Genomic DNA, 11,903 nt, shown 5'->3' on the forward strand with positions numbered 1-11,903 from the left:
GTGAGCTCTTGTAACCGTTCTTCTCTTGTTAAATGTTGGTTTTGTGGAATTCTTTCCAAGGGCATTTGTAGGTGTTATAAAGGGTCTTAAAGGATATTCATGGGGCAAATACATAGCCACAAATTTCCAGAATGTCAAGACTCTAGACTTTTAATTCTCGATGATACAAATTCTCGATCAATTCTACCTCCATTGCCAATCACTCAGATAAGTAAACATAAGGTCTATTATCATTCAATGATAAATTTGTAACTAGATTATATAGTAATAACTATGAAAGACACCAAATGATTTAAATCGATGGTCGATCTTTTATATGTATTTATGTTAATCCATAATAATTAATGTTCCCAAATGGAGAAAATTGGTGTTAGGGTGATTTTTTTTAAACATGCAGCAAGCATTACTCTACCAACAATATGGAACCCATTGACATCGTCTTCGGAAATATGAACCATATCATGAGGTAGTTTAATTTGTGCAAGATTTTACGTCAATCAATAATCACCTATCAAGACCTTTAACCATTGGTTGGTACGGAAAACATGTTACATCATCTGGTATTTCGCATGGGCGTGTATACATGGTATAATTGTTCCTGGGTTGTTGTGATTAATGTATTAATGCTTTAATAGAAAAGATATGGTTCATATGAATTATGATCATGAAAAAAAAGAATTGGTTACTGTGGAAATAATGTTACCTAGCAACCGTTCCTATGGTGCTCATTAGGTATACCAAAGGGAAAATGCATCACAAGAGAAATCTATGGCAATATTTAATTTCTGAGCTATTCTGAGTAAATAATATTGATCATATTCATCTGAACAATGATACACAGTTTATTGCTATGGAAAATGGTCCCTTAGAAGCCGTTGCTGTGAATAAATGGATCAAAACTGTTGTGATACAAAGGAACATGCTTTAGGTTAAAATTCATGCAACACATCGCTCATGAAAATGTTATTTAAGCCCAATAAAGCTCAGTTACTAAGGTAAATATGTTACCTAGCAACCGTTGCTATGTTTGGGAAATTCACGTTGGCACCCCCTGCTAAAAGTGATTAGAATAACTTACTCTACCTCTGTGCCAATTTTCATGCTTTTACCATTTTCTGAACATTTTTTTCACCAATCACCTAGACTAATAGGTTTCGAGCTAGAAATAGAAAGGATGAAGAAATAACCGAATTTGTGCTATTACATCTTTCGTATTACTTAATCCTTCCCATTGAATTTCTATGTCATAGCAATATCTAGTCCTATTTCATAGTTTCCTACATTCATGTATCAGGTGTCTCATAAAAAAATGAACCCGAGTATCGTTGAGCTGTCACAAGTTTCTGCAGCTGAAATAGTTTCCTACATTCATGTATCAGGTGTCTCTTAAAAAAATGAACCCGAGTATCATTGAGCTGTTACAAGTTTCTGCAGCTGAAAGACATGACCCAAGACCTTAATTGGCACTTTTTGATGCTGGACCATCCGAGTTCTTGGGATGACTTTTGACTGTGGATGAGACATAGGTTGATTATCCTCGGACAAAGGAGCAGTCAAGCAACGGAAGCAATCCATGTCACCAACCTCAAAGTACGCCAACTCAAGTTTGTCCATTTTTCATTTCGATACAGGAACTTGTAACTAACTATTGCAAGATGACCCGAGAATTTAGTGCGTACGATTAAGAAATGTGAATTTTTTTATGGACCAAATTCGGGTTTCATATCTTAAAGCGTTCTATGTTAAGCTCAAAACTTGTAAGTCGCCCCTCGTGCTCGTAGATTTGGAGAGGACATTCAGCATGTTCAGCCTCCGGTTTTCTTGTTGCTTGTTTACAAGGATTTTTGCTTTCTTAGCAATCACATGAAAAAACACACACACCCACCACCACCACACTCCTGTTCTAAATTAAAGGTCAAGTTCACCTCAGAAGAATGTTGATTTAAATCAATAGAGAAAAATCAGACAAGCACAATGCTGAAAATTTCATCAAAATCGGGTGTAAAATAAGAAAGTTATGACAGTTCAAAGTTTCGATTATTTTCAACAAAATAGTTTTATGAACGAGCCAGTTACATCCAAATGAGTCAGTCGATGATGTCACTCACTCGTTATTTCTTTTGTTTTTTATTGTTTGAATTATACAATATTTTAATTTTTACGTAATTGATGATTACGACCTCCTTGCCTGAAGCACAAAATGTTAAAATAATGGAATTCCACGTGTTCAGGGAGGAATGAAACTTCATTTCACATGACAATGACGAGAAAATAAAAATATTTCATATTTCATATAATAAAATACAAAAGAAATAGTGAGTGAGTGATGTCATCAGTTCCTCATTTGCATACCGACCGAGATGTGCATATATAACTGTTTTGTGAAATGAAGCGAAACTTTAAAATGTCATAACTTTCTTATTTTACATCCGATTTTGATGAAATTTTCAGTGTTAATTCATGCTCGTTGAATTTTTCTCTTTTTATCGAAATCAATTTTTTGTGGGGGTGTATGGACTTGTCCTTTCACATCTATCATGTCAATACTCCCTTTTAAGCTATACAATAGGGTGTTAGCAACTTTAAAGACTGTATAGAGCCTATGCCACCTCCCAGCCCCCCCCCCCCCCACCGTCCCTCAACTACTTGTTCTGTGGTCTCATATCAAATCATAGGGCTATACTATACGTCTTGCATGTCTTGCTCAACGTGATATTTGCAATTAGGCCTGTTGTAGTATACTGCATATTTTTTAAAAATATAATTTGGATTTTTTAAACGAATATACAAGGGGGTTTGGGTAATTGTGTGTGTGTATTTGAGTTTTGATTATTTACGTCTGGGACCGACCTTTAACGTCACCATCCGAAAGACGTGATCAGGGCTCGAACCTCGAACCTCTGCATCAACTTGTAACTTCCCCACAGCTTAGATTATAGGCGCACGTCACAACGCCCTGTAATTTCTCTAATATGTTTAATTTAAATTAACTTTTTAGGACTAAATTTAAGGTGGGTAGACCCAATTCCTGTTTCAACATTTTAAGGCGCAGGAGGGACAATAAAAAAGTAGGCATAGTAAGTGCACGATGAGTTAACGATGGCATTGATCAAATCAATGTCGTTAAAACTAGTTCACACTTTTGCAATTCACCCTACGATTGAAACGATGACTTAGATCGTGAAATAATCGTTGTGATCTTATCAGTTCGTATCAGATCAGTCATGGCGATAGCAGGAAAAAAGGAATATTTCAAAAATGTTCGCGATCAGTTATGGAAGGCAAATGGTGGCTTTTATAACGGATCACACGACAGTGAGAACGAGATATTAATGGAACACAGAGGCAAGTTAGGACAGCAATATTTCCCACACACTTTACAATTTCAGGAGACTTAGGAGACGTTAAATCACATTATTTCCATAAACAATCTGATAAATATTTCAAATATGAAATTTTGTTCCAAATATTCAATGCATCATCTCCCATATGATCTTAAAGATTATTCAAAATATCTACTTTCCGCGATATTTTTCTGATAGTTTGCATCATTATTGTGCTATTTCCACCTTTTTGGAAGTTTGTATTGTGGTCTGATAAGACATTCAATCATTTCATAAAGCACACCTAATACCGATAATCATGATCATTTTTTTTTAATCTCAACTTCAACCAGTGAGCAAATGAGTTTTCATTGTAAAAAAAATATGGACTGTTTAATACTTATTTGCTCTCTATATCATTTTCCGCGTTTGTTCTTGATTTACGTTTATCGTCCTCTGTAATTATATGCATATCATTTTTAACGACTGAAAGCAACATTTTCAAGGCTCGCCCACTACGCTCACTCGCTGCCTTTCTCTCATGATTACACATCCCTTGAAATACGATATTGGTCATCTTTTTGTCCTCTATCAATCTGTCTATTGGAAATTTGCTCACTCGCTCGCATATTGATAATTGTAATTCATTACTTTATATCCCCAAAATATACAATATAGCCATTAAAAAAACATTATTTGGCCCTCAACTGAAAGATTGTACTATACGCTTACAAGATACATGATAAAAATTGTGTACTTTAAAGTAGTTTTGATGCCGCAGCATTTTGGCTTCCAACTACGCATACTGATAACCCTAATCCATTACTATACAGATCCATTACAATATAGTCATAAAAAGCCTGATAGGCCTTTAACCGAAAGATACATTTTCTCAGAGTATTTATCCACGTATATACACTGCTGAAAAAATGCTCGCGAGATTCATTTCACCAAGATACCTCAGTCTATGGATAAGTCTAGAGTCAATTATTCAGACCTAGATAGATCTCAGCACTCGTCGACAAACGCTCTGAAATGTTTTTAAAGAACCTTCAAGAAGCACCCGAAGACCCTTTATTTAATGCCTGATTTATTTTTTGTACGGCTTTATAATAATGTTAATATTATCTCTTATTGAATTATGTGCTAAAGCCGGGGTAATGGTATGCAGCGCTTAGAAATATTGTATTGAGCGCTATTTAATTTTTGAATATTATTATTTTTTATTATTATTACTATTCAGCGTTACTTTTTTGAGAGCTATGATACAAAGTGCGAATAGTATTTTCAATACGATTATTGCTATTATTATTATTATTGATATTACTATAAGGCCTATTATTACTTACTCCCTTACCGTTCTCGTTGGCGGTTTCCTGCGTTCCATACCGTACGCCATAACTAAAATTGACAACTGGACATGCAGTTGTGTTTTGTTCGAACATCGATTATTCCAAATAATTTCAACTTAAGTCATTTTCCTTGATACATTATGTAAAGGTGTTTGGTATATTTTGTTGAAATGCAGAAAAAAGACCAAAATCAAATAAAAACTCCGGATTTGAAAGGATGTAATTATATGACGTCACATGTCAGCAGCTCCCCCATTTGCCATATAAGATAATTCCACAAAATGATCCTTTTCCGAAAAAACCTGAAAATATGTTTTCGTGTGCGTCCAATATATCATCGGACACATAATTTCATACAAAAAAAAAATCTTAAACAAAATAATGGAAATGGAAATTCATTGACTGCTTGATATTTGGAGCAGCTGTTCCCATTATGACGTCACAAAATCATCGAAATTATTAAAATTCAGAACTATGGTAATGTTTATGGGTTTTTCTGCAAACTTTCATCAATGTGTGGATATCATTTTCTGCATTACTCAAAACCAAACTTGGCCCAGGGTGAATTACGGAATTCTCATTAATTCGACTTTATAAGTGTTTAACACAACTTCTTGATCTTCAAGTAACAGACTACAGGCCGCCATTGTTGTACTTGTAGGTTGCAGTGTGCACTGTAAGTTTAATAAAACAACCACCGTTATTAACGGAGCTGGGTCTTTTGTACCTTTGGTTTTGTGAAGTTGTAAAGAGAGTTATACCTCGGTCACATTTGCTCTACGGCGGCCGTACGGCGAGTCGAAAACAGCCATTTTATTCATTTTTATTCAAAACCCCACTATATGTAGCTGGTACAAAAAATAATTTAAACGGCTCAGTGTTTTCGACTTGTCGTAAGACCGCCGTAGAGCAAATGTGACCGAGGTTTTACAATTAACGGTGCTTTGGAGAGGGAGTTCCAAAGTCATCTTGCATCTGGGAAGAGGCTCTTCTGGTAAACATTTGTTCTGGCAAAGGGAACGAAGATCTTCTGAGAATGACCTCTAGATCTATGCAAGAATGTAGATAGATGGATGTCAATGAAGATCACTCGGCCATATCCATCCATGACTCGGTCATATCCGACCATCACTCGGTCATATCCGGCATATCCGGCTATCACTCGGCCATATCCGGTAAGAAGACCTGTTGAACTTGCTCTTGGTACCCAACTGTCTGAACATTGCACAAAGTGTCCCATAAACCACTGACCATGATATTTTGTAGAAAAATAAAACCGGGGAAATAGTGAGGGCTATGTTACCAAAGCACATCTCCAATAAACATGATACTAAAAGCCCAATTGTAGAAGAGAAAGATAAAAGAAAAGAGAGAATGGTGAAATTTTTATCTTTCTTAATATCATATAAATATTATATTTTTGTAGTGTAATTTTTTTCGGTCACTTCGCTATCTCGCAAGGTTTGCCCGGTGCTCTACATCTGGTCCCCTCAAAATGTCTGCGTCATTTCGCCACAGTTTGCCCTCACATGCGAAATTTCTAACAAAGCCACAAGTGCGAATTATATGGTTTTGCTAGTTTACTTTTGAAATACCCTATAGTACTAATACTTAAAACGGCACGGGCAGTAGTAGCCATTCAGAACAGGTCGAGATATTAAACATGGCGGAGCAATACAGTAACGAGACTCCCGAGGAGTTTTCCTCACGAATTTTTAGTATAGTGAGTGGAGGATTCATTGGTCTCTCTATCGCATTAGGGGTCAAGAGTGGTCTCTTTGATGTACTTATATCTCATCATGGTCGTCCTCTGACTTCTCAAGAACTAGCCGATCTAGCAGGAATGAAGGAAAGGTATGCTCATATAATAAAACAATAATAATAATTTGTTGCGCTTTTCTAAGAATGGCTCAAAGCGCTTTACAGCAGATCATTACCACGGTCATTGGATTCACAACGTGGAGCGTTGTGGCCCAGTGGATTAGTCTGGATTGAAACAGAGGGTCGTGGGTTCGAATCCCAGCCATGGCGTAATTTCCTTCAGCAAGAAATTTATCCACATTGTGCTGCACTCGACCCAGGTGAGGTGAATGGGTACCCGGTAGGATTTTTCCTTGAACGCTTTAGCGCCTATTAATATGGCGGCTCAGCTACAGCCGGGGTAATAATATGATACCAAGTATCAAAGCGCAGTTGAGTATATGCACATAGTAACTGCGCTATATAAATGGACATATTATTATTATTCATTTCAATCCTGCTCGAAAATGACCACTCCCTGGGGAGCTGAATATCTTGCATTCATCGCAGCCTCATTATGGCGCTGGCAAATTCAAACATACAATATCTTTCGCATCCTACCGAGTACCCATTTAGCACCTGGGTCGAGAGTGGCAAAGAGTAGATTAACGCCTTGCCAAAGGACGCTAGACTGTGGTGGGATTCGAACACACGACCCTCTGTTTACACTACACCAATGTTCTTCCACTCTTCCACGGCTTATATCATGGAACCATCTAGACCTGCTCTAAAAATGCAAAATTTATGCCCGTGTTTTAAACAGAAGGGCTATGACCACATTTCCAATATCAGAGTGTATTGAATAACATTTATATGTGGAGTAATATTAACTTACGTCAAAGGTTGGTTTGAAATGGGGGGGGGGTAAAAAGATGTCTTTGCATACTAGAAAGAAATATGTGTGCTTTAATTCAAAATCCACGAAGACTAGCTGTCGGGCACTGTTAGAGCAAACCGCAGTAGAGAGAGAAACAAAATCTGAATTACACCGTGAACTTATCTGTCATTTTAGGGCAAAATTCATCATTTTGGCCAATTTTGATCCGACCCGCGCATCTATATTAATTACAAGCAATCATTTAGAATTGAGTATTAAAATGTAATTGTGTAAAAGCAATTTTTGTTCTGATTTCTATCCGGGGGGGGGGGCACTTACATTAACGGAATGGATACCATGCGTGACCAAAAAAAAAAACACGAAAAAGGGATGTATTTTTCAAGATAGGGCTCGTGTTCATAAATTCTTTTTTTTTCAATCATGTCAATTCAGTTATTCCCTAAGCAGTCATTCATACATAAATTCTCCGTGTCCTTTTTGCTCTTTCATTTCCCTTTCCAATAAAAAATCCCGTTCCATTTCCCATTTCTTAATTTATTTCCCCTTTCTCACCCATTTATAAGAAATTCGGAATGATATGTAAAGAAGGTAAAATGTAAACAAAATGACTTTCATTTTATAGTGAATTTTTTTTATCTGTGTTGGGAATCTTCAGTCTGAACATTTTTCAGCGTAGATTTCAAGATTTCACAAACATGACAAAGTTCAGTCTATGTAACTGTACCAGATCTAGATCCTCGATGATATTTAAGCCTTGTTTTACAAACTTTCTCATGAAATCAGTGTTTACTGCAACTACTGGAGTTTTTCTTTAACTTAGACCGTGGTCTAACTCTGTGCTAAAATTATGGGGAAGCCAAACGTGTCAAAATTAATATTAAGTTGGATTTTTTTTACGTTTACTGTGCTCTTTCCTGATTCATTGATGGTGAAGACAATCGTCTATTTGTACTTCCTAGACAATTATGAATGATTTAAGAGCCAAATGAGCTGAAATATGATATCTCTACACTGTTAGTGATTTATGGAAGAATTGGCTGTCCATACTTAAACCACAACTTTAAACCTGAGTTTAAGTTAAACCCGACTTTAGAATACGGGCCTTAGAGTATACATATCTGTGTCTATTCATTTCAGATATGTCCGTGAATGGTTGGCTACGATGGTCATCGCCCATATCGTTGACGTCGACGAATCGTCAGAGAAATACCACGTTCCAAGTTCTCGCCTGGAGAGCCTCCAGCCCGGTACCCTCCTCGGCCAATCAGCAGCTCTCTCTATTGGAATCCCAATGTTTAGTAGTGTATTCAGTGATATGTTGGAAATTCTAAAGAAAGATGGACCGAGAGGTAAGACTTGTAATATGGCACGTGGGGGGGGGGGGCGGGGCGAAATAGATTGTTTCTTAGGCACATGGCTGAGTCGACAAAGTGGAAAGCTAAAATAATTGAATTGAATTGACGTATTTTGGGAGGAACAAGGGTGCTATTGGGATAGACAAGATCATATGAATGAAAAAAAAAGAATACCAGGAAAATATCAGATTATTTGGTTCTAAATCTCGTAACGTTTTCGTTTTAATGAAGAGGTATAGAATACACAAAGAACTTGAAAGTAGAAACAAAAAAAAAATCAGAGTATATTTTTGTTTCTAATATTGAAATATGCAATTGTAGGCCTTACTTCAAAAAATATTATCACCGTTGACTATCTATGGAATAATAGAGAGCACCTCTCAAAGCGACCAAAAGAACGCATTGTCACACCACGCATTTCCAAATGGGTCTGTTGAAAGGTTGAAATTAATGTCGCACTGTGCATACGTCTACAGAGTGAATGTTCACAGATTTTGTGGTCAACAAACAAATGTGAAAGAAACCCTAATCTAACAATGTGGACATAATTCCACACTCTGGTCATCTCTGCATGGTAAAAAGTCCGGTGTTAATTTTATATCAACCAGATGTTGAAACAACACCAGACTGGCGTTAGGCTAACACCAAACATGCATATCTTAAGCAACACCAATTAGTGTAAACAAATATATCTGTTTGATTCTTATGTAGTGTTCGTTAAACATTTCCCTGGTGTTTTTTTTTCGGGTGTAGATACCGGGCTGGTGTTAAATTAACACTAGTGTTTTACACTGTACAGTGTGTGAGTGTTCACATTCTTCTCAAAGTAGACTTAAGTGAAAATATAGTTCACATTGTTTAAATATTAAATTAAACACTGTGATTTCACACTGATTTCCATAGTGTGAACTGTGGGTCAAGCAGTGTTACAATATACCATCCATGCCCTTCCATATTTTCATACTTTGCAGGACATGAGCTATCAACTATCGAACCTTTCCATGAATATGATGAACAATATGACTCAGCCTGGTACAATCATTGTTTCATCCAGGAATTCATTCCGTCCCACCCCGAGATCGAGACAAAACTCGGTAAGATAACCGTATAAACATTCAAATACTTAAAATGTGGAAATATGAAGCTTGTACTACATTCATTATTTGAATTATAAAAAAAAATGCTTTTTTTCAAATATGGACTACGCTCTAATGCTCATATTACGTAGCCCGCAAAAGAAAAACCCAACCGATCTTCACTCCACTTATGTTAGCCGGAAACCGAAATATGGTGAAGTTGCAAAATCTCATAAGTGGTGGACCGATGCTGTGTAGCCATTTTGAAAATAAATCTTGCCAGAAATGGATTTTGTTTCTTCAATTATTATACCACTTTCATCCAGTATTCAGGCACTGGTGTACAGAGAGGGGGCTTGGAGCGCATGGTCCCGACCCCCTCCCCACAAAGGAAAAGGGGGATGAAAAAGGAGTTAAAAGCCAAAGGATGGGTAAAATATTATATCACTGTCTGAATCGTATGTCAAAGTTTATAACAAAATTATATTTTTTTAATTAAAAAGGCTCCGCTTGTATAGAAATTTTGTTCCATACGACATGTCTGGCAACCTATAACTTTTGCTAATTACGCTACGGCTTTCAGCCAAGAATGTCTTTGTAAAGTTAATGACAATGTAAATCTTCTTTGTATTCATTAACGAAAACACCAATAATATTTAAAAAACTAATGATTTTTTTTTCAATGCATATAATGGAATATTTCATTTAGACAAACTTGGGTGTCGTACAAATGAATTTCCCTTGTTCGTGATTGCAGAAAGTGGAATTCGAATGATGGATGTGGGATGCGGTGCTGGAATAGCAACCCGACTGCTAGCTCAGAAGTTCCCCAAGAGCCAATTTGTAGGTATTGACATCGCACAGACCAACGTAGATACAGCCAGGGAAGAAGCGTCTCAACTAGGACTGAAGAACGTGTCGTACCATTGCGTCGACGCTTCCGCAATGCCAAGCGAGTGGGGGGCGACCTTTGATTACATCATGTTCTTCAACGTGCTTCACGACATTCCGAGACCTGATTTGGTGATCGATGATGTCAAACGGGTGATGAAGCGAGACGGGCTTCTCTCTGTTATTGAGTTAAACTTCAAATCGAATGTCGCTGAAAATGTTGGGAACCCTGCAGCAGCGATGGCTTCCACCATCAGCACATTCTACTGCCTACCACAGGCTTATTTACCTCAAGACACCTTAGGACTAGGGACAGTATGGGGAAGAGAGCGTATTGAGGAGTTCTTAGTGGGGAAAGGTCTTGTTGTGAAGTCGGCTAGTGAAGTCCCAAAGATTAATGAATTTCATTTTCTTTGTAATCTTTCCTAAGTTTAAGTCAATTTGATTAAGTATTATGTTTTTTTTTTGTTTTTTTTTTGTTTACAAACTTAACAAACTGTTTTATTAAATTTAAACCATGTGTTTTACAAGTCTCCATGCTAAAATATGTCTTGATATCGTAATTGTTGAGTGAAAATTAACTGTTTCTGTATTATTGGAGCAAGCGCATTGACACTTCGTACAAATTGTTTTGCTTTAGCATGAGAAAACCAAAGAAATATGTGTAAAAAAACTGAGGATAGAATGTTTACTTTCATTTCTACTGATAAATTACTTCTTCATTGATTGTACATTACTTTTTTAACCAGAGGATGGGATTTAAGTTCCAACTTCTCTTTAAAGAAAAATGCCAATGCCGTATCATGTATTTTTCATACAATTATTTCACATATTTTTTCAAATAACTTTACTCTCACTTAAAAATATCTCTTTTTTGTTTCAAAATCTCATTTCATCTTTAATATTGAAGTCTATATTGGGTTTCTCTACTAATGAGTACTTGGCTGATTGATAGGAGCTTGTTTTACTATGTAATTTGGCTAGTATAGGCCTGTCATTTATCTACACGTATTTACTGTAGCTTGGGTATGAAATTTATGAGAATTACAAGATATCTAACAGTAGTGTTCAGTCGTTCAATTTGTTTCCTCGCAATATTTCAGAAATCACGTGACTGTTTTACGTACAGTTGCATTCTATTCTACCCTCTTACATCATAGATACACTGTAAGAAATGAAGTGCTAATTTAGCACTTACAGTGTTTGTATAGTGACTGCACTACGAATGCTGATTTTCTAGTTTAAATTTAAACTAGAAAATCGGCACT

The 11,903-nt window shown here is 36.5% G+C and overlaps 1 protein-coding gene across 1 annotated transcript; it reads left to right on the forward strand.

The window, feature by feature from the left end:
• The first annotated feature begins 6,304 nt into the window (after window positions 1-6,304).
• Window positions 6,305-11,646, forward strand: LOC121406030 (uncharacterized S-adenosylmethionine-dependent methyltransferase Rv2258c-like). The gene is made up of 4 exons (XM_041597035.1): window positions 6,305-6,529; window positions 8,451-8,662; window positions 9,640-9,762; window positions 10,502-11,646. Exons 1-4 carry the CDS (start codon window positions 6,339-6,341, stop codon window positions 11,062-11,064), a joined length of 1,089 nt encoding a protein of 362 aa, XP_041452969.1. The 5' UTR covers window positions 6,305-6,338; the 3' UTR covers window positions 11,065-11,646.
• The last annotated feature ends 257 nt before the right edge of the window (window positions 11,647-11,903 follow it).

The sequence above is a fragment of the Lytechinus variegatus genome, chromosome 19 (assembly GCF_018143015.1).
Source record: "Lytechinus variegatus isolate NC3 chromosome 19, Lvar_3.0, whole genome shotgun sequence".
Classification (NCBI taxonomy): Eukaryota; Metazoa; Echinodermata; class Echinoidea; order Temnopleuroida; family Toxopneustidae; genus Lytechinus; species Lytechinus variegatus.